This window comes from Aythya ferina, assembly GCF_964211825.1.
Source record: "Aythya ferina genome assembly, chromosome: 8".
NCBI classification, from domain to species: Eukaryota; Metazoa; Chordata; class Aves; order Anseriformes; family Anatidae; genus Aythya; species Aythya ferina.
Genome location: NC_140304.1, coordinates 14,154,887 through 14,177,069, shown reverse-complemented (window position 1 = coordinate 14,177,069; position 22,183 = coordinate 14,154,887). Strand labels below are relative to the sequence as shown.

Below are 22,183 nucleotides of genomic sequence, written 5' to 3'. Positions count from 1 at the left end.
CTGGGCGGGGGGGGGATGAGGGGGGGGGCAGCGTTGCGCTTCCGGGCCGGCGCCGGGGCCGATCCCAGCCCCGGGAGGTGAGCGCGGGGCGGGCGGGGGGGGGCCGGGGGGATCCGAGCCGCGCGGGGCGGCCCCGAGGGGAGCGGGGGGCGGGGGGGGCAGCGCCCGGCCCCGGCGCACGGGGCTCCCCCGGGACTCAGCGCGCTCCCGGCTGAGGCCGCCCGCGGCCGCCGCCAGCGCCCCGCAGCCCCGCGGGGCTGGGCTCGTGCCCCCCGCTGCGGGCAGCGCTCCGGGGGCAGGGCGCGGGGAGGTCGCGGACCCGGTCCCGGTCCTGGTCCCGCGGGGTTGTGGTGCCGGGGGTGCGGGGAGCGGGGTCGCCCAGCGCCGCCGCCGTGACCCCCAGCGCAGCGGGGAGCGCCAGGGCTGTGTCGGCTCTGCCGGGGAGAGCCCCGCGGCGCGGCTGCATTCCTCCTGCCTCCCTGTGCTTCGTCCTCCCGCAGGGGAAGGGGGCAGAAAGCTTCCAGACGCCGCAGCCTCGGAAGACGAGCAGAGAGCGAAGACACCGACCGCACGCCCCCCCGGTGCATGGTGCCGTTAACGTGACAGGTAGGGCAGCGGGGTGGCAGCGGGGTGGCATCGGCTTGGCCGCGCCTGAAGCGCTGCTCCGAGCCCTGTGCCGGCGCGGCTCTGCGTGCTACAAGCCGCTTCCTCGTCCTTTGTGGGTTTTGTCGCTTCCTCCCGAAGATAGGGCGAGGGGAGCAGCAGCCTTCAGATGTGGCACTGTTGAGCTGCACCTTGGGAAGTTGGATGCAGCCCTGAGCTCATCCGCCCCGCAGCCCGGCAGCCGTCCCCTGGTTTAGCAATCCCCGTGCGCGACCTCGGGAGATTGACAGGCTGCTCTGCAGCTTCAGGTTTAGTAACATATTTTGCCAAGTTTGCACAAAGGCAGTTCTGGCACACGAACATGCACTATCCTGCAGCGCCCGTAGCTGAGAACGAAAAAACATGCCGAAGCTCTAGGCCCCTGCCCTCCGAAGGCACATGTGCGTGAGCTGAGGCATGCGCTGGGCCCTTTTATTCGGAGATTTCTCAGAGTAGGCACTGTCAGCCTCAGTATTCCTGGACTGCCCGAAATTGTTTAGATATCTGCAGCACTCTGCCTAATCAACACTTCAGATGCCATCCAACTGGGGAGCAGCTCGTGCCACGAGAGGTCTTTAATGAAGGTATTTATTTTCCTTTTTTTTTTTTTTTTCTGGTGTGTGTGTGTGGGGGGGTGAGTTTACGGCTAATTTTGGACCATTCTGAATTTTGACCATATATGGTCAGGACTTCTTTTCAAACTTTGCCAAAATGAAATGTGATGATTATAAAAAAGAAAAAAAAAAAAAAAAGAGGAATTACGGAAAGGAAAGTAGGAGAGCTCGTGTGCTAATCCCCATTGTTCACAAGGCATATTCTGCTGTGCGCAGCACCTCAAACTACACAGTCGTTGGCTGCTTTTCTCGTGGAGTCGTTTGAGCCGGCTGGATGGTCGATGTGTTGGTGGCTGGAGTTGGTTACTGCTCTTTTGCTTTCACTGGCCTGGTGTCTGTTTTCTGCCCTGTGTCGGAAGTGCCACAATTGATGAAAATCTTTGTTTTAATGACGCGATTAAGAGGTCTTGAGTGCAAACACGTGCTGGTCAGCTTTTGAAAAGTCACTGGGGAAGACTTAGGCCCCTGTCTCTCCTTCATGATTCCTGCTCTGTAAAGGACAATCTTGTAACAATATTTATTTCCACTTCCAAAATGCTTAGAAGGTACAAGTGCTAAGTATTTTAATCCCTTATGCAATCATTACCTATTTTTAGAACCTGAACCATTTTCAGTGTTCTTTTTACAATGCAAATGCGCTTTTATTGAGGCTTGCAGAATGAACTGTTTAGAGCACTTAAGCCACAGGGAACGGGGATCTGTCAGGGACTGTTTTAACATAATGTTTGTAAAAGGCAATGTACAGAACATAAAGATCTGCTGTGAGCCACTTGTAAATTAAGCACTGAAAGCTCTCTAAAAATCCCGATATTTCAAACTGAATAGATGTAGATGAAGAAGGCTCTAAATGCAGAGGACAGAGCAGCTTTGTTAATGACAGCTTGTTTGGTTTTTTTTCTTTCTCGATCGGGTTACACCTGCAAGTGGGACAGCCATGGAGAAGAGCGGGAACATTCAGCTGGAGATTCCTGACTTCAGTAACTCTGTCCTGAGCCACCTGAACCAGCTGCGCATGCAGGGCCGCCTGTGTGACATCGTGGTCAACGTGCAGGGGCAAGCTTTCCGCGCTCACAAGGTGGTGCTGGCTGCCAGCTCGCCCTACTTCCGCGACCATATGTCCTTGAACGAAATGAGCACAGTTTCCATTTCTGTCATCAAGAACCCGTCTGTTTTTGAGCAGCTCCTTTCCTTTTGTTACACCGGTAGGATATGCCTGCAGCTGGCTGACATCATCAGTTACCTAACGGCTGCCAGTTTCTTGCAGATGCAGCACATCATAGACAAATGCACGCAGATTCTCGAGGGAATTCACTTCAAAATTAACGTGGCAGAGGTAGAAGCAGAGTTGAGCCAAACCAGGACAAAGCATCAGGAGAGACCCCCGGAGTCTCACCGGGTGACGCCAAATCTCAACCGTTCCCTGAGCCCTCGTCACAACGCCCCGAAAGGGAGCCGCCTGGGCCAGGTTAGCACAGTGCTGGACATCCGGGAGCTCAGCCCACCGGAGGAGTCTACCAGCCCCCAGATCATCGAACAGAGCTCAGATGTGGAAAGCAGGGAACCCATCCTGCGGATCAACAGAGCGGGACAGTGGTATGTCGAGACGGGAGCAGGAGACCGCGGCGGACGGAGCGACGATGACGTCCGAGTGCTGGGAGGAGTGCGCATTAAAATGGAGAACCTGGAGGAGTGGCTAGGGGCAGAGAATCAGCCGTCAGGAGAAGACGGGAGCAGTGCTGAGGAGGTCACAGCGATGGTGATTGACACCACAGGCCACGGATCAATGAGCCAAGAGACTTACGCGTTAGGGTCCTCAGGGGCCAAAGTGGTCAGGCCGACCAGCAGTGAGATTGACAGGTGAGTTCTCTTCAGCTTATGTCCTGACCTTGGCTGTAAGAGGAGACTGAGATGATTTTCACTTGGTTGGGTTGGTGCTTTTGAACGTTTCCCCCTAATATTTCACGTGTCCTTCTTAAGCCTAAGCACTGGAGGATTTTTTTCCTCGCGTTACAGAGTGTATCTGGTTTGGGTCATAATGTTTTGGCTGGACAGCCATCAGCCCAGGATCTCCAGGTGTAGGCTAGCTTGGGATCGTTAGTGCTCACAGATGTATAGAGTGGAATCTCTGCCTCTCAGCGTTTCAGCTGACGCAGGGTTTTTGTCTAAAAAAGAAGTTGCTGTGAAGCCTCAGTAGATGCCATGCTCAGCACTGGAATTAACAAGGTCGTATATAATACGTTACGCAAAGTACCATTGTAATGATGCCTTCTGGCCTGAAAATCTGGGAGTTGTTCTGTTCTAGGAACAAGCTGGCCACCAGCTGTAGGTCAAGAGGAAGCTTTCTTCCTGGTGGTCCGGGATAGCAGTGGGTCCTGGGGTTGCATCTGTTGAATCAGTTGTGGTGGGGAGCCCATTGGCCTCTGCTGTTGTTTGGATTTATATGAAACAGCAAAAAGCCTATACTGGGAATAGGGGGTGAAATATGCTGTGTTTTGTTTCTTCGTCCATTTGCTTCCCCAGCACTGCAGCATTTGTTTCCTTGCCCTTAGCTCAGACCAAAGAATGGATCTGATAAAGAGCGGATCTTGTGTGTCTGAGAGGGCTTGCATTTGATGGCGGGAGGTTCCCTTCACACTCCTCCTCTTCCAGCTCAGTCCCTCTGGTCCTATGGGGGAACAGCTTCCCGGAAACAGTGGATATTCCATCACTTACCATTTAATAAACCAGTCCGTGGGAGTTATGTTGAGCTGGCCCTTGGGAGAGCAAGCCTTTCCTAGCCTCTCGACTCTTCACCATGGGTCAGCGGGCCCCAAGCAACTCTTTTTTACACTGCACTCAGTATCCACTGTTTCCTACTTGGAGTCCCTGGCATCACTTTTGTGATATGCCGTAGTTTCACACTCACAAGGGGGATAAGCACGAGGGTGGTACGTGAGAGGTGCCCTTAGAGAACCAGTTTCTCCTCCTGTTGGAGAGTTCCTGAGTCACTGGGCCCATATCAATTTACTTGCTTGCAATAGCAACCCAAAAGCTCTCTGTGACTGAACTGGAAGCCAAATGACTCAGTTTTATTTTTCAGATGTTAAGACTGAAACCACAGACCAGTATGACTTGGTTTTTCCTTTATACTTGCGCTGTTCCGCCTCCTGTGTGTTAGCTGGTGAGGATGAAGAGATGCTATACAGGTGCCTCTATTGCTCACCCGTTGTTCTACACACCATAGTGACCTGATGCCCATTAAAAACTCCATTTACACTCTTCCCCCACCCCACAGATTTAGCCCTTCTGGCAGCATGGTTGCTGTGACTGAGCGGTACAGATCAAAAAGCGAGTCTCCCGGGCGGATGGATGAGCCCAAGCAGCCCAGTTCCCAGGTAGGCAGTTCCAGCAGTTTGCAAGTAAACGTTGGTGTTGAAGGTTAAGGGGACTACATTGCGGTGTAGCATGTAACCTTTTATATTTGCAAGCAATGCTGTTTGTAAAACGAAGACCAAATATTTACTAGTGGCAAGGGTTTGGTTGCCCATCCTCAGAATGCATGCCGTCAGTGTATGGTGTATAGCTGATTCTGTCTGTTGGTTGGGATTTCGTCCAGATACCTGGAAAACATGAGGAGTTTCTCTTGTTGTCTGAGGGCGTAAATGTCAACCCTCATTCTGGGCAGGGCACCAACTCCTGAGGAGAAACCCTGTTCACCTGGATCTGTGCTAAAACACTGCCAGCAAGTGCCCGAGCTGAAGGAAGAGGCGTTAGCTGGCTTCTGTAGGGGGCTGGGGGGTGACAACATGCAAACCTTTTCCTACTGGTACCAAAACCATTCCAAAAAGCACTCCAAGTACTACACCAGTAAAGCTTTTGGGTGGAGTATCGGAGGACTGGGGGTTTGTACAGAGGTCTCTTGTCTTTTGTCCCTTGTCTAATTCTTCTGTTGCATGCAGTCAGTGTTGCAGTGACAGTAGCGCAAGGACATCACCCAGCACCCTGTGGAAGGACATCTCGTGTTCCTGACACATAAGTAATGTGTTAGTTTGTAATCAAATGACTTTGCTGGAAGCATGTGAGGAGTTACCAGGCTGCTTTGACCTTGAGTAAGACTGAGTGAAGTGAAGAATAAAAACCATGATTTCTGTCTGCTAGCTTCCGGATGCCCTTCGATAAAACGATACCTTTTTGCTCTTATTTTGCCGAAGGCCTGTTTTGGGTCCTCAGAATATGTCTAGAAAATTTCAGGTCAAACTAACCCTCCAGGGCAAATGCAACAGAAAGCAATTTCAGCTCTAAGTATGGAAAAGATGCTGTTACTTCTCTGTAGTGAGACAGCCGCAATCTTAGAACCGTGGGCTTCAACACATGCAGGGAAGTGCTGTCACCTTTCACACTTCTGCTGTTCCCACGTCAATGTTATAAACAGCCTGCCTGCAATCCCTGCCCAGTGGCAGCGTGCGAGGGAGGCACCACAGCTGTGTGCATCTCCTTTAGTTCCGAGCAGCTTGCCACTGCTTGTGCAGCTGCACTCGGCGGTGCCTGGCACGGTTACACTGCTCCTTGTGTGTGCCCAGCCCCAGCTGTCGGGGCAGAGGCTCTTGTGCGTTCACACTGGTTGCTCCTCCATGCTTGGCATCCTCAGGAAAAGGCGTGAGGCTTGGAGTACAAACACGCAGGCCTTCAGGGGCTGTCTAGGTGTGCTGCCTCCGGGTACAGCAGCTCCAGAAAGCAGTGCCTGCGGCTGTCCTCGAGCCGTGTGGCTGAGGGATGCCCGTGGCTCTTTGGCTTGCAGCAGGCGGCAAAGAGCTGCTGCTCCTTGCCGTGCGTCTTGGAGCCGGTCGCAGCTCGCTCTGCTCAGCCTCTCCCCTGCAATATCGCGGGGGTGGATGGATTGCGTAAGCCTTTAGTCAAACGTGAGCCATTATAAAATGAAGCCTGAGGGACACCTGAACAAATACCCACGTGAAATGACACCCGGAGAGTTTCAGACGTGAGCTGGAGTTTATTCCACCTTCTTGTTACTGTAAGCTTATTAATTGGCTTTTTTCTAACGTTTAATAAGTATAGCAGAATACGGTATACAGTATTTTAGTCAAACTGCTCCAAGATTTTTTGGGGAAAAAAAACGGAGTAGCTTGTATTGACACCTTTGATCCACAGCTCAGTCAGTGGCTAACTGCCCTCCTGACAAAGGCTGTATTTTCTTCCCCAGACCCAGTGAATGGCTTGGCAGAGGGGGCCGCTAGCAGAGGTTTCTAATTGATTGCTCATTTGTCTCCAGCCCCAAGGCTCCAGTTAAGCACTTAAATGTGTGCTTGAGGTTGCAGGCATTAGTGCTGTTGATTTCTAGGTTTGGCACATGCTCCAGTGCTTAACTGGACTGGGGCCTAGAGGAAGAAACAGCAGATCTTTTCCGCATAGTTTTTTTTTTTTTTTCTTTTTAAGCTGCTTGTTTTTTGTTTCGTTTTGTTTTTAATCTGTTTTTTCCTTCGCAGGGGGAAGAATCAGCCATGATTGGAGTGAGTGGTTACGTGGAATATCTCCGGGAGCAGGAAGTTTCGGAGCGCTGGTTCCGGTACAACCCACGGCTCACCTGCATTTACTGCGCCAAATCCTTCAACCAGAAGGGCAGCCTGGACCGGCACATGCGGCTCCACATGGGCATCACACCTTTTGTCTGCCGCATGTGTGGGAAGAAGTACACCCGCAAGGATCAGCTGGAGTATCACATCCGCAAGCACACAGGCAACAAGCCCTTTCACTGCCACGTCTGTGGCAAAAGCTTCCCTTTCCAGGCCATCCTCAACCAGCACTTTCGCAAGAACCACCCTGGCTGCGTGCCTCTGGAGGGGCCTCACAGCATTTCCCCCGAGACCACCGTCACGTCTCGGGGGCAGGCAGAGGAAGAGTCTCCCCCGCAGGAGGAAGCTGTTGCCGTGGGGGAGACGGCACAGGGATCTGTGTCCACCACTGGGCCAGACTGAAAGGCAGCGGCAGGGTGTGGGGAGGAAGGACCACCTTCCCGTTTTGGCTCTAGAGAGTCAGCACCAACCTGGCAGGCTGGTACTGTAATTAGTGCAATGCCACCATTGGACAGAAAGAAGCTCCCAAGATGTTGCCAAAATAGAAAAATCTTTCTCTCTCTCTCTCTTTCTCTCACAACACCCCACAAACATAGTGTTAAAGGTTTTTCTCCCTTATTCCTCATCTTCCTGAGGAAAAACAAGACAACTGTGTCAATCAACTTCTTCTTATTCAGGGATCGACAGGATTTAAAATTTTTGTAATGTTCGATAGCGATCATTTGGGACAAGCAGTCCTTTTTATTTCTCAAAAGATTGTGGCCCAGCTGCCAATTCCTGCCGGCGCAGAGCCAGCGAGCCTGGCTGCTCCTCGCTGTGTCTTCTGGCCCGCATCAGAGGGGCAAGCAGGGGCGAGGGGCACTTGCCTTTCTCCCTTTCCCAGGTAGTGGCCACGTTAAAAAAAACAAACAGACTGTCCTAGTGGAACCTGCCTTGCCTGACTATATTTATCCCTGTCTTATTTTTGGTGTGTCTCTTTTTACATTTTTACGTAAACTATTATTTTAGGGCTTTTGGCTCGCCCGTTCCAGGCGTGTGGCCTCCTGCCCCTTGTTAAAAGCGGGCAGGGCTATGAAGCAGCATTCTAGAGGTCAGCAAAATTTGAAGCGCTTAGGCTACTGAAAGAGAAATTTAGCAGCTGTGAGGTTTGCGTCACTCTAATGTGTGGGGAGAAGGTTTGGAGGGGTCTTTCGGAGAGGGTTGTCCTCTGCTGGTGCTGAGCTGGAGGGTTCGGAGCGCTCCGACGTCCTGAGCGCTGCGCTGCCATGCTTCAGGTGCTGCCAGGCTTTAGGAAGAGGTTTGTTTGCTGGCTGAATGGAGGAGTTAGAGGCTGGCTACCAAATTCGTCCTTCACCCCAGCTCCCCCCTTGACACGCACTTGATCTTTTATAACAGCAATATGGTTTACTGAGATACTGTAATCCCAGCCAAGCAATCATGGGTGGTTGCTTTTGAACATGTTTCTACAAACTAGTTTGATAACTTTTTTATTGCTGAAATGAAAAAAGAAAACCCTACTTTATTTCCTCGTAATGGTTCAGGAAACTTAATATCAGTGGTTCCTAGAGCAATCACAACTCTGTCCCGTTGCATGGACTTAAACTTTTGTATTCTAAGAAGCTCTGATGTTTAGAGCAAGTTTAGCAAACCTGGAGAGACATGCCTGTGTTGTGTATTGTAGGTGTTTGCACGTGCTTACGTGTTTCCTAAACAGAAAAGCATGGGACAGGTAGATAAGTGCAAATATCTTGACATCTTCTGAAGAAGTCTTTTTAAAAATATGCAATACTTTAAGAGTTTTCTTTGGTTCTGTTGCTGAGTTGTTGGTGATGGAAGGGGAAAATGCACGACAGGTTGCGCAGATCGGGTTTGGGAGAGGACATTTGGTTGAAGGGATTCTCTTTAGGATTTTTAAAGTGTGTCTTAGGGAAGGATGAAGTTCTGATCCTTAGGACGATGGGAGGAACAATGAGACATTGAAAAAGAAGCACATTCCAGCTTGCTTTTGCAAAGAAAGCTGGACAAGTGGTTACAGCGTGGTCTTGGCAGGCAGGAGGCTTTCTGAGTGCAAACAAAGCTTCTCCTGCTGCCTGCCTGCACAGCTTTGGGCACAGGGAATATTTCCCGGCCTCGCTTTCCCCACCTGCAAATTGGGACTCGTGATCATTTTCCTGCCCTGTTAGAGGCAAGAATTTGGAGAAGGGCGAAGTGGTCTTGCCCGCCCTCCACTTTGAAGAGGCAAAGGGTCTCACTGTTCCTCCCACGTCTCTCAAAAGGCAGACATGGCTCTGATGCTGTGGTGTGTGGGGAGGGGAAGGGCTTGGTGCCAGGATCAGGTGCACCAGGGACGTGCTCCTAAGAGAGGAGCCTTGGCAGGTGTTCTGAGCAGGGCACCTGCCCAGCGCAAGTTCCTTGACCGTTTCGAACAGGACAACTGACATCTCCCCTTCCATTTTCCTTCTGTCCCTTCTTCTTCCTCTCCTGTCAAGTGCATCGACACGCAGGGGATGATGTTCTGAGCAGCCAACCAAGGGACCAGCCCTGTTCAGTTTCCTGTCAAAGGTCAAAGAGTAAGGTTGCCAGAGAGTAGTCGCAGAAGATGAGAGGTAAGAGGGTGGCTAAGGTAGGTTTCGTTGCAATCGAGGTGCGGGGAGGAGCGGAGATACGCAGAATATGCTGCTTTAGTCATAGCTTTTGAAATTACCAAAAATCATTAAGAAAAAAAGTTAAAAACTTTGAAGTCCTATCCCGTTCACACTAGAGAGTGTCAAAAGTTACTTTTAGTTGCTTCAAAGATTTTTTTAAGTGTTTTAAAATAGAACTTTTAAAAGAATACTACCAAACTATAAAAACATAAGATTATTTATATACATATATTATATATAAATATAGTGGGAAAGTTTCCCTGCTAAGCTTGCTGTGAAGAGAAGGGTGAAGGTGCAGTAACTGCTATACAAGCAACATTTTTCAGAAACAGATGGCAACTGATCCGTCAAAGCTTAGTGATGAAGGGCTGACATAAAATGGTGAATGCCTTATTTGTATGGCATAGCTGTGAGTTTCTTGAGCAGGTTTTTGTTTTTGTTTTACTGTATTGATACTGTGAATGGAGGAGCATCCTAGCAGCCCGGGGTGAGATTGGTGCATCCTGTTTGGCTGATTTGCTACTTTTAATTGGCCTGGTGAAAGTCGTGAAATTGTTCCTTCATATTGTTCTAGGCTAGCCTGAAAACAAAGCTTGTGAAAGGTTTTCTTTTTTTCTTTTTTTTTTCTTTTTTTTTCTTTTTTTTTTCTTTTTTTTTCTTTTTTTTTTTTTTTTTGGTGCAGAGGTTGCCACTGTACAAATGATCATTTCTGATTGCATGCAAAAGAGCCAATATTCTTGCCCAGGCCTCATTGAGGTGAAGTTTATAAGCTTGTAACTAGAGTCAGTATAAGGAATGGTAGTGGGAATCATTTTAATATTATTTCTGTACATTTAATGGACATGTATGTGTACGTATGTGTGGAAATCATGGTGTCTCTAATGCTTTTGTGAGCCGTGCTGAAAGCCGTCGAGGCCAGCTGCGCTAGGAGAGGGAACCAGTTCAGGAGGAGTTGTTTGTTCAACTTTTCTTTCAGCGATTGGCTTCCTCAGCGCAGATGCGGCTGCGACTGCAGGATCAGGGCTTGGAGGCTGTGTGCAGGCTGGAAAGACCTCGTGTGAGTTTTCCAGCAGCGCTGCAGCTGCTTGGGGTCGCTTCCCGTAGTGGCGTGGTAACATCTTTTGTTGCATCTCCATCTTGTAGCTCCACTGAAGCTGTGGAGAAACAGGTGCCGGCTTTCCAAGTGCCAGTGCTTCTGCGATGGGTTGAGGCACGGCTTGGCATTTCCACATCTAGCTTCAGCTTTTTCCCCTTTGCCAAAACTGTGATTTCAACTGTGATTCAAGGAGGATGTGAAGCGAACTGTCGTGTTTTAATACCTCTGTAACTTAACATTTCTGTCAGCTTCAGAGCTAGGGCTTGCTAACCCGTTTGTTTGCTCGCCTCAGGCAGCAGAGGGAACGTGCTCTGTTTCTGCAGCCTTCCTTTTTGGAGGGGGAACGCATTCCGTAGGTCTTTGCAGCGGCAAGGAAACCTTCCCGATGTGAAGTGTTGCGGTTCTCCCCGTGAGCCTGCAGAAAGCCCCAGTGCCAAGGCACAGCAGGGCAAAGCGCGGTGCTGCGGACGTTCCCTGCTGCTGCTGGGCTCCCTGTGAATAGCTGTGAAAATAACAGGAATTGTATTAATACTGTGCTGCTGCTTGGGGGAAAAGCTAACAGCCTTCCTCTCGGGAGGATGACTGGCGTAGGGCTGGAAGAGAGAAAGAAGCAGAACAGGCCGAGGCTGCTTACTTGCAGCAGCTACAGAGAGGGGGTTGTGAAATGTGAATTTCTAACGGGAGGCAGAGAACATGCTTGGCCACCTAACGCTGGCCAGGAACACCGGCCTGTGCAGAGCAGTCCTGTGGCACGGCCATGCCACCCGCCGCTGGCTTCCCGGTGCAGCTCCTCGTCAGGCTGCTGCCGCCAGGTCGTGGCCCTTTGCTTCGCCGATGTCTCCTCTGAAATACTTTTAAGCTGTGATCTGTTTAACCGAGCTTGCCGAAGTTTGGGTGGCTGAAGGCAGGAAGAATAGAAAGCATGTAGTGCCTCTGCGGCTGTTTCAAACCTGGCCGAGGTCGGCAGGGGCTGACCGTGGGCACTGGCCAGCCGCCGGGGCTGGAATGGTGCTTGGAGCAAGCTGCGGCCTCGTGGGAAGGCACAGCGGGGCAGGCACAGGGCCAGGAGCTCAGCCCTCTTCAAACTGAGGCCAAAACACATCAGTGAGACCGATCTCTGTGCTCGGCCTGCTCCTGCTTTGTGACAACTCAGTGACTTTTTAGCCAGGGCAGTTAGTCCCATGCCTCTCCGCCGCGATGATTTCACTTAATAATGTCACATAAAAGTTTGACGCGCAGTTCTTTAAATACTTCTAAGCAGTCTGGTCCTTGAGGACAGTCCTTCGTTGGGTGATGGAACCCATGTTGTGGGTTTGCAAGAGCAACGTTGTAGCTTTTATTTGCTTGGCCCTTCCTCTTCCCAGCAGAAGCCAGTGTACAAAAATACAACTGAACAGGTGCAGTTGGTTTGGGAGGAAGGTAGCTTGCAAGAGAGACTGAGTCATGCACCTTTAACGCCGAGGAAAATTAGCACCCCTTAAACTTATTATTTAATCTTCATAATAACCTTCTGTTTGATACTTGACGTGCCAACGTCACTGTGCCATTCAGGCATCCGAGTGTTCCTGCAGCTAAGTGACACCGATGCTGTTCTTCCCAGAAAAGTTTGGGGGATGGGAGAGGTCAGGGGGCTGTGACTCAGAAAACTTCTGGTGTTTCTTCTAGGCTTGGGCTCTGAGTTTCTGCAGTCAGAAACCCAGAGCCTTTGGGTGGAGCTGACTGCTATTATTCTGTAAGGTGGCGCTACAGTGGTGAGCACTACCCACACCAGGGGCTGAGATCATGCACAGGGCTTTGACATCGTCAGCGGAAGGTCCTAAAGAGCAGCTAAATATCTTTATTTTAATCATTGTCACTCAAAGGATATTTTAATATAAAATGCATACATACATTTGTATGTAGGTTTATATAGAGAGATATATTTGTAACCAAATAAAAGCTAGAACTATGCAAACACTACTGGCTGCTGCTTGAAACTAACACCTACCAGAATATTTTGGAATACTTTGGAGTAGATTTGTTGCCTTTTTTTTTTTTTTTTTTTTAAATAAAAAATGCAGCAGGGGCCAAAGTTTTGCTGCAGTTAGTCTCAATAGAAGCTTAGATCATTCTGAATCTGGAATCTGCTCATAAGTGGGTTATAAAAGTATCTGAAGAGTCCTCCAAACTCTAAAATATATCCAGCTGCGTTAGTATTATTGCTGAAAGGCTTTTGTTTGCAAAACATAGGAAAATTCAGAGGCTGGGACTGGGAGAGATGGAACTGTGGTGTTAGGGATGGTAGGTAGAGAAGAGGTAGAGTCAATAATGCGGGTGTTTGAAGAGGAAGGCCTGGGAACATTTTCTTTCCAGACATAGGACTGAGTTGGCTACAAGGCATCTTCATTGTGAACATCTCCGTCCTTGGGACGGAGGCTGTGATCAAAGCAGGACTGGGCTGAGTTCTGGTCCCAGGGAGGTACTGGAAATCTTCCTGTTGAGACTGATGGTGCCAGAGTTTAGCGTGCTGGGAGAAATTTCATGGGGTTTCTACCATTTCTTTGTGTCGGATCCGATCTTTGCTTTTAGGTTTAGCTAAAACATATCCGTCTGGAATCTTCACTGACCCGTTTGACTTTTTGTTCTTAGGGACTGTAGAAAATTCAGGTTTCTTATAACATTATCCTCATCCCAACTGTGAACAAGTTACTACTGCTTCTAATTTATTGTCTTTCTGTTCCTGAACGTCTGTGTCATCTGGCTGATTACCAGTGCCACCTTGCAGTGCTCCATTAGCTTTTATGCACAGGGAATTGTTGCAATGGATAAGGTGATGAAGCTAGTTGGAAGAGTAGAAGACTTTGGAGAGTAGCTTTTGCTTCCTCTAGCTGTCGTTAGGGAGTGCACACACACGTACCAGTATATGCATATATATGTATACATATATAAAGTATTTCAGTATAAACTCATTTAGCATTATTGTTTAATTTATATTTTAATCCAGTTATAAACCAAAGTATTACAGCTTGTGAAATGATGCTTCTTGGAAAGATCGTTGTTGACAAAAATGCAGGTAAGATGGAAGAACTTTTTCTTTTGAATGCTAGAAACTGGAAACCTCGGGCGGATTTAAGGCGTGCTAGTAAGGTTGGATTGTGGGGAGGCAGCGTGGGTGACCATGTGAAATGCTGTTGGTTTTTGTCTCACACAGTTTAACTTGGTGCTGGAGGAACTGCTACAGGAGCAGTGCGGCCTGGCAGAGACGAGGCACTTGCCTCTGCTGGAGGCGGTTTGAGTTCGTGCTTTGACCAGGTCTCGGCAGCGCTTCTGCTGCTGGACTGCCCCAGCAGAACTGCTCCGGAGCCCGAGCCGCCCCGCTGTGCCTGTTGGCCACAAAGCACCGTGCCTCTGCCCCGCCTGGTGATTTGGGGTACTTCAAAGAAGAATAAGGACTTCCCTGCTGGAATGCCTCAAGGATTTTCCTGCAAGGGAACTTGAGAGTGGCTTTGCCTTATGCTGTAAGATGGATCTGAAGTGATCCTCTGCCTGACCCTGTCCTGGTCAGCGCGGGATTAGGGTGATTTTTTGATACCGACGGGACAGACTGACTCGGTTCTGGCACTGGTTCTGCCTCTGTCCCCAGTGGCTTGCTGTTTCAAGCTGTGGTGTCTAACCAGGGTTGGAGGCAGGAGGTTCACGTTGAGGTGGAGTAGAGCTGCCACTGGACCCAATGCTCCAGGGCTTTGGCTCCTCTGTGCTGTCACAGTGATTAAAGCCAGCCCCGAGGGAGTTTCCAGGGCCTTCTGAAGGCTTCTGGACATCTTTGATGTACAGAGAAGTGGTTTTGTTAAACAAAATCAAGGCTTAAAGATGCAGTGTTCTCCATGGCACTTAAGTGTTCTGTAGGAAAACGAGCACGTTCTGGCAAGTCCAGAAGTAAAAAGGGAGAATGTGGCAAATCAGACCGTGGTCTGGCACAACTGGGTGCTGGAGAGAGGAGGCCACAAAAACAACTGCCAGTGTGTTCAGTCTCTAGCTTAGTCTTTTAGAAAACAGGCACTTGCTATTTAGTGATGTCTAGAGGTGCAGGTATTTTGTAGTAACCTCTGAAGAGATGCATGTTTTGCTGTCAGCAATGAAAAGAGGAAATGGGTTCAAAAGTGAAATCTGGCTATTTTTTTCTCTATGGGGGGAGTAATTGCCTTTCCGAGGAACTTACAAATGCTACAACTTGACCACAAAAAGTCTCCTGCAGGCTTAGCAGCAGCCGTGCTTCCTCTTGCTCTCCTGCTCAGCCCGCATGCCAGAGGCTCTTTTTATGGCAAGCTTCCCTGCATCCCTCCTATCGAGCAGTATGATACCCACCCACCCTTGTTGATTAAGTTCATTTAATACTCTCCAGCAGGATTAGTGCGTACTCGCAGCTCCTGGTGTACACGCAATACAATTTATAGCTCCTGAGTTCAGATCTGGCAAATATAAAAAGCCTGTAAGCTAATCTATTTCTAATTGTAGTCACTGGGGACTGCGGGCTGAGTACAAGAGCCCTTCTGTGCTGCACCAGTGCCTAGCAAAGCGTCACGGCCTCTGCTTTGCTTGGGTTTTGTGAGGAAAGAGATTCCATCAGGCTGAGGCATCCCGTAACCCTCCTTGGGGCAGGAGGACACTTCTCTGCTCTGCTGGCAGGGAGGAGAAGTACCTTAGACTGAGCTCTGGCTGCTAACTGGGCAGAACAGTTACTGAGACAGCCGTATGTGAAATTTCTGCCACTTCTCTTTAAATAACTTTCAGTAATATATATCCGTACATGCATAGCATTAGTTTTACAGAAAGATAGCCCTTTTCGCTGAAAATGCCCCAAACTGAACATTGAGTAGCAGCAGTGTGCTGCACGGGGCGGCTCCTTGGTGCTTAGGGGGTCGCTGCAGGGGTGTGCCTGAGGCTTTGGGCAAGGGCGTTGGAATTTCCTTCCCTTGTAATTGCTCTGATGGCTTTGGGACACTGCCCACAAAGCTGCTTTTTGTTTTTAAAGCTTTAATTCCTATCATGGAAATGCTGAAAAATCACAGGTCCCCTCCTCCCTGATTACTTTTAAGCTGTTTAGGTAATCTTGATGTGGCATGACGGCTTTCACTTTGTCATCTACATGCAACTTCTCCGTGAACTAGCCCAGAAGAGCCAGCCTGCTGCCAACGGGTTTACCTCTGCTGTTCAGGCACCTGCACTAGGAAACTTGTCGGACTTCACAGACAATCGGTTCAAGTCCGGGGCTGTAGGATCTGATGCTCGTACCAGGGCTTCCCTGCTGCCGACGGGCTGGGTTAGCTGGGGGACCAGAGCTGGGGGCTGTGCTGCAGCCTGGACCAAGTCACCGGGTGCTGGTGCCCACTTGTTGGGGTCCGTGATGTGAGGGACGTGGGCTGGGCTTTCTCCTGAAGTTTGCCTCGTGACTTCCCACAGACTGCTGCCTTCAGCTGCAGGACTGTCAGCACCGAGGATATGCTGGGGGGATCTGGGCAGGGGATCCCGTAGCTTCAGAACCAGAAGCAGCAGGACGTGCCAAGCGCTTCTGCGAATGAAGAATAAAAACTGCTTTTGGCAGGGTGGTAGAGCAGACCTGGGGGTACTGGCTGGTAACATATGTTCAGCTACTTGTTTTTTCAGGGTGAGATGAGCCATTTCAGAAATCTGGGACAGGAACAGTGGTAGCATTTGAGCCCTGCCTTCTCACTCCAGGCGGCCACCGAGACCCACAGCAGGTATGTCCGTGTCGCCGCCAGGGTGGGAGGGAAGGGAGCCCCAGTACCCGGCCGGGAGCATGGAGCTGGCATGCTGCGGGGGGAGAGGCAGCCCCGTGCTAGAGGTGCCCCAGGTAAATCGGCACCATCAGTTTCATTTTAAAAAAAAAAAAAAAAAAAGTATTCTAATTGGGTGATGGTGAGCTGGCAAGGAAAGTAGGTTGGCAAGGAGGGAGAAAAGGCACGTGTCCCCTGAAATACGAGGCGGGCTCATCTGCTCTCAGCACCAGCTGTGGCTGTTGCCACTGGAAGGCAACAGGAGGTGTTGAGTGGAATGGGGGTAGGTGAAACGACAGCACAGCATCCCTGGGGAGAAGCATGTGTGGATGTTGCGGGCAGGGAAAGGGCTGTTTTGGAACCTGCCTGTGTGCAGGAGCGTGCGGGAAGCCTCGTGGTCTTGGAAGACAAGAGATGCTCATGCCCAGTTCAGAAGCATTGGAGCTGAGCATCGCCGGTGTTCTCTGCTCTGGGATCTGCAGAGCTCTTCAAGGGATCTGAGAATGGAACCTAAGGAAATGAGCCAGGTTGTAGTGCAGGAAACTTTGCCCTGCAGATTTTGGAAACTCCCTTGGGAGAACCTCAAGGGTGGCAAGTGACAGTTGAGAACAGGTAGCACCAGGCAGATTGCAAAGTGCTGTTTTCTGAATATTATGCTTTCTAGCATGTGTTAAAGCTGTTGAAGACAGAAGTTTGCTTTCATTTCAGTACTCTTTCCTTCATGCCATTCCTTCTACTTAAACTCCGCAGCCAAGGAGAGGGTGCAGAGAAGACAGAGCCAAACCTCTCAGAGGCGCGTGGTGGAAGGAGCAGCAGCAGTAGGCAGAAGTTTGTACACGGGAAGTTCAGGTTAGGTATAATGAGAAACTTTTTCACCATGAACATAGCCAAACATTGGAACAGGTTGTCCAAAGAGCCTGTGAGCTCTCCAGCCTTGGAGATACTCAAGACCTGGCAGGTAAAACCCTGAGCAACCTGCTTGAAGCAAGCCCTGCTTCAAGGTGGGAGGCTTGGACCCAAGGGTCTGCCCCTCCCTCGGGTATGTGGGGCTCCTCTGTCACCCCACGGGGGTGTGAGGCACTGCCCCGCCACATGCTGTGAAGCGAGGGGTAGAGCCTTACCCCACCACTGCATTTCCATGTCACATTGTGTTTTTTTTTCAATTTGTCAAGGATTAATCCATGACAGAGCATCTTGTCTACAAAGGTCTGTGGAGAAGTCCAGCTGCGCCCAAGTGTGAGTGCAGCCTCCTTTTTTTCATCAGACTAAGCCAAGCTATATATATATTTTTTATAGAATTATCATATAAAAATGGGCAGCTTTAATGGGCTTCCTAGTTCCTATCAGTTAAGCTTTTGAAATATATTCAGGTGTCTTTTAAATACTGCTGTGTAACTTCCTTGTTTAATCTGACATATTCTGAGTTATTATTTTTCTGCAGTTGTCTAAGGCAGTACTTTAAGAAAATAAGTGCATTAATTTTTTGCCAACTGTCAGTTATGTTAAGCCTCCAGCTTTACTTAGATTTTGTAAATGTGCTTAATCCTCCTCAGCTTTATGGTTAAATGTCTTCATTATTTTTATTATTAATTGCAGTGAACTTATTTATTTAAACCTTCCCATTATGTTTGCAGTCTGAACCAATACCATTCACTAAGGCCCACAAAAACTGTGAAACTCACTAGAAAGTAAAAATGAAGCTAAATTGGTTAATTTTACTACTGGTCATAAAATACAGAAAGTAGCAGCATTAAAAAAAAATAAATTACTGAGTCTGGGGGAGGAATCATGAAGCCTCAGACAAGAAACTTCACTTGGAAATGAGCTACAACCTGATGATCTTTCACTGGTTCCCCATTTGGGCAAGGTCAGAAGCTGTCTTGAGATCGAGAGGTTTTTCTGGGGTCCTTTTTTTTTTTTTATTGATGCGTTTAGGGCATTGGTTTGGTCTGGATGCTCCCATGATGCTATTTTCTTAGACATCTTACACGTCTAAGGAAACTATGGATTACTGTGAAGCTTTTATTTAATACTTTATTGCATTAAGGTGGTAACTGAGCAACTGTTGGCTTAACAGAGGCACGGGCTGGTGTGGAGAAGGAAGGTGCCATGCCGGTGTTGAGGCAGGTAGCTGTGAGTTACACTAACACAACAGGGACAGTGCAATTCTCTGGATTACAGCTTCGAGTCTGGCTAAAAGCGTGAAACGTGCCTCGCATCACCCCTGCGGCTGGTCCCTGGCCCTGGGGTGCTTTGCTGGATGCACCAACGTGACCAAAAGTCAAAGTGAAGCAGTCTCACATTTGCTCTGTGAAAATACAGGGACGGGGTTGCTGTCAGCACAGGCTGTCCCGTGTGCGTGGTTAGAGGCTGAGGGCAAATGTGGTCAGGGACTCATTTTGTGCATGGTGCAGGTACTTTCCTTAGGGGTTTGAGAGTTTCCAAAGCCAGGGTTCTGCTGTTAGGTGAAGCAGCAGATCTGGATCGCAGGATCCAGATGGATCACATCCATTTGGGGATGGAGGGCAGAATTTGTCCTGCCCTCTGCCCAAGATGAAAGCCCTTCAGCTCCCCTGAAGTTCTTGCCTGGAAAAAAGCCCTGCGCCACTTTCCAGGGCTGTGTTGTCACAGAGCAAGCAACTATGAGAAAGATGTTGAAGCGCAAGGGGAGCGTTGTCACTCAAATAAGGCATGTTTCTTTTGTGATTGTGTACATAATATTGCTGACAGGTAGGAGAAGACAGGCCAAGGACAGAGTAATCCTTGCTGGCAGAACAGGGACTTTGCTGAATAAGCTCTTTTAAAAGTTGAGTTAGGAAGAGAATAATATGCAGCTCTATGTTCTTGTGGTAATTTATTCCTCACCTTGGGCCCCGTGCTTACAAGGAGGGCCAGTGAAGGACAAGGGCAGACTGTATCAGAGGCTAGTTGACAGAAATGAAAGCAAGCTATTCAAAATAGTGCTTTTGTCTGAAAAAGGGAAGGGAATGTACGTCGTTTTCCCCTAAGCCTCTGGTCTCTTAAACACTAGCTAAAGCTCTCGTGAGCTGTGCCCCAGTTGTTGCTGAAGGTGCCCTCTGCCCCCTCCTTTCCCCAGCCTCACCCCCCTTTCCTGTACAACACTGTGAATAGGACACCAGTAGCTCTTTTTAACATTTCCATTGAACTTGCTCAGAGCATGAAATGCTGTCTGATGCTGTCACGTGGTGACACTGCAGAAGATGAGCTGTGACTGAGAGCCCTGTTCAGCCCAACAATAACCCCCAAACAGGGACACCGCTGATTTAGCGCTTCCACGTGGAACAGTGGAAGAGAAGAGCATTGTAACAGGAGTTAACAACCTAAGTGGCTTTATATAGCAATTTGCTAATCAAATTTGATTTCGTAACAAGCTAAACTGACAATCAATTTCTAAAATAGAAAAAGCCTCTTGGAGGGAATAGTTGAGTATGTCTTCAACAGAAAGATTTAACTGGGCTAACTTCTAATGAAGAGCACAGGAGTTTTTTTCCTTTTTGATTTTGAGCAATCACTCCAGAAATTGAGTTGCATTAAGCAGCAGAAGATTCGCAGGACAGTAACTACCTCTCTCTCTCGGAGTGCTGAGGTTGCCATGCTACACACTATCAGCAAAGCTTTCACTTCAAACAGATTTGTTTTCCTTACCTCCGTTTCAGAAACGCAGGTCTGCTCTGTAAAGTGACTCTATGAAAATGGCATCGGGCAGGAGCGGGGAGAGCCTTTCAGGTGCCACAGTCCCCCTGACGCTGGTTCCTCGCCATGCAACCCCTGGGGACGAGCTGCGGGGCTGTGAGCGTGCAGGGTGCGTGCGTTCCTTCGCGTGTCCTGCGTCGCAGCAAGCTGGCCAGGGGCCGCAGGCTGAACTGCTAACCAGGACCCGAGCTAGCAGCACGGAGGGGGAGAGGAGAATCCCTCTCCCTTCCGCCTCCAAGGGAGCAAGAGCAGTGAAAAAGCAATAAACTTAAATAAAAATAACACTTTTATACGTCGGTCATTAGTCAGCAGATCTGACTCTGCAAATTTATATATATTATACAAGCATACAGGGAGCAGATCTGTCACAAAAAGGTGCCATTTTTTTCTAAGCAGAGTCCCTTTCCAAACTAGAACAGCACTTTAAAAAGGTTCCTCTTAAATAAAAAAAATAAATAAAAAAGAAAAAAAAAAAAAAGAAAAACCCTTTACTGAAGAAATGCACTTTAAATGGTAAGATGAGTATGGCTGTTGCAGGCTTTCGAGACAGCCGTACAGGCAGGGGGCTCGCCGCCAGCCACAGCCCGGGAGGGAGCGATGGTGCCAGACCCTCGGCTGCCACCGGCAGCCCCAAAACTACCGCAGCTCTACCTCCCGCTCCCGCACCCCTCCGGGCCCGGTGCTGCCCCTGCCAATGTTATGGACAGGATTTTCCACCCCGACCGCAAAGCTGGTCACAGCTCAGCCGTGCTGTAGCACTAACAGGACTGGCATGCGTTGACCTGTTGGAATACTTTCGTAACATGATCAAAAAAACAACAACAAAAAAAACACCCTTGCCTGTAAAGACTCTTGAAACCCCATTTGTGGTAGGTCAGAAGTTGCACCCAGTTGTGACACAGCAGGCGGCCTATCCGTGGGCACCAGGCTGAGCAAAGCCATGGTGAAGCTGTTACTGAGGTTGGGGGGGAGTCCGTACTGTAGATATGGAGCCCTAGTCAGTTCAGTATTTAAAAATAATAATTAAAATCCAAGTTGGTGTGTCCCACATTGATTCCGCTCTAAGCTGCTTTGCAGAGTAACCATTAATAAGAAAAATTGTGCTGTCACCATCAGCTGTTGGCCTAGAAATCCAACTTTTTAGGACAAGTGTCCTAAGACTCAAGACTTATTTTCACAGTTCAGAAATTTCCTGCTGTGCTATTATTTTTTCAATTTTATTTTTGGTTGCAATCCTTGTTTCAAAAAAAAAAAAAAAAAAAAAAAAGTCAGTGTTCACACTTAGTCTACAGTAGGTTGAAGTGTGATCCTGCTGTGTGTAACTTGTGGATATCAGACTGTTCTTAAAATGATTTTACAAGCTGTGCCCAAGCTGGTCCTCTGCCCTGGCTTTTCTTTTCCTCGTCCAGTGGCAGCTGGCAGAGGCAGATGCCCCAGCAGGGCTGCCTGCTCGCAGGCTGGTCACATACAGCAACAGCCGCTGCTGCTGGAAGGGGCCAGGCAAAGGCAGCGCGAGAACCAGAGTTGGGGAAGGGGGGAAAAAAAAAAACAAAAGGTAGAGGGATTGTACAATTGCATTTAAAGCAGTTTAACAAAAAGCGCTCTCATCAGACAGCTTTAAGAACAATGTGAATGAGAACTTAGCAACTTGGGTAGGAATCTTTGAAAATTCTATAAATGTATACTTGAAATTCTGTTTGTATTAAAACAAATTGCATTTTCTTCTTTCTTTTAACACTGTGTAAAAGAACATTATGCATGTGAGTGGTTTGAGAATTAAATGGTTTAATACTCAGATCCTGGTCTGTCTCTTGTAGCCACCCAGTCCTGGCCGATGTTGGCTTTCTCTGGGCTGCCCAGGCAGGACGGGCACCCAACCCTTCTGATCAGCAGTGCTGAGAGCACCCCGACCCTGCTGCCCTCAGCTTACCAGCGTGGCAGAGCCTGAACTGTCCCAGGCTGCTTTTCCTGTCACCTTAGATGCCTTCTGGTCCTGGGTTTTGAGCTTTGTCTACCACTTCTGCAGGCTCAGCCCTTTGCAGTCCCTTGGGCTGGGGAAGCCACTGCTCTCACACCCGATTCCTGTTGCAGCAAGAGGGCTTCCCCAGCTGCTGATGCCAGAGGAAGCATT

At 49.1% G+C, this 22,183-nt stretch overlaps 1 protein-coding gene across 5 annotated transcripts; it reads left to right on the top strand.

Moving 5' to 3' along the window:
* The first annotated feature begins 28 nt into the window (after positions 1 to 28).
* ZBTB37 (zinc finger and BTB domain containing 37) lies at positions 29 to 21,847 on the top strand. 5 transcript variants are annotated; one of them, XM_084526923.1, is made up of 6 exons: positions 29 to 77; positions 501 to 606; positions 1,177 to 1,226; positions 2,181 to 3,113; positions 4,531 to 4,630; positions 6,737 to 21,847. In XM_084526923.1, exons 4-6 carry the CDS (start codon positions 2,191 to 2,193, stop codon positions 7,223 to 7,225), a joined length of 1,512 nt encoding a protein of 503 aa, XP_084383049.1. In that variant the 5' UTR covers positions 29 to 77; positions 501 to 606; positions 1,177 to 1,226; positions 2,181 to 2,190; the 3' UTR covers positions 7,226 to 21,847. The 5 variants fall into 5 exon arrangements, with proteins under 5 accessions (XP_084383049.1, XP_084383046.1, XP_084383045.1 ...); XM_084526920.1 differs by having other exon boundaries at positions 1,143 to 1,226; XM_084526919.1 differs by having other exon boundaries at positions 1,109 to 1,226.
* The last annotated feature ends 336 nt before the right edge of the window (positions 21,848 to 22,183 follow it).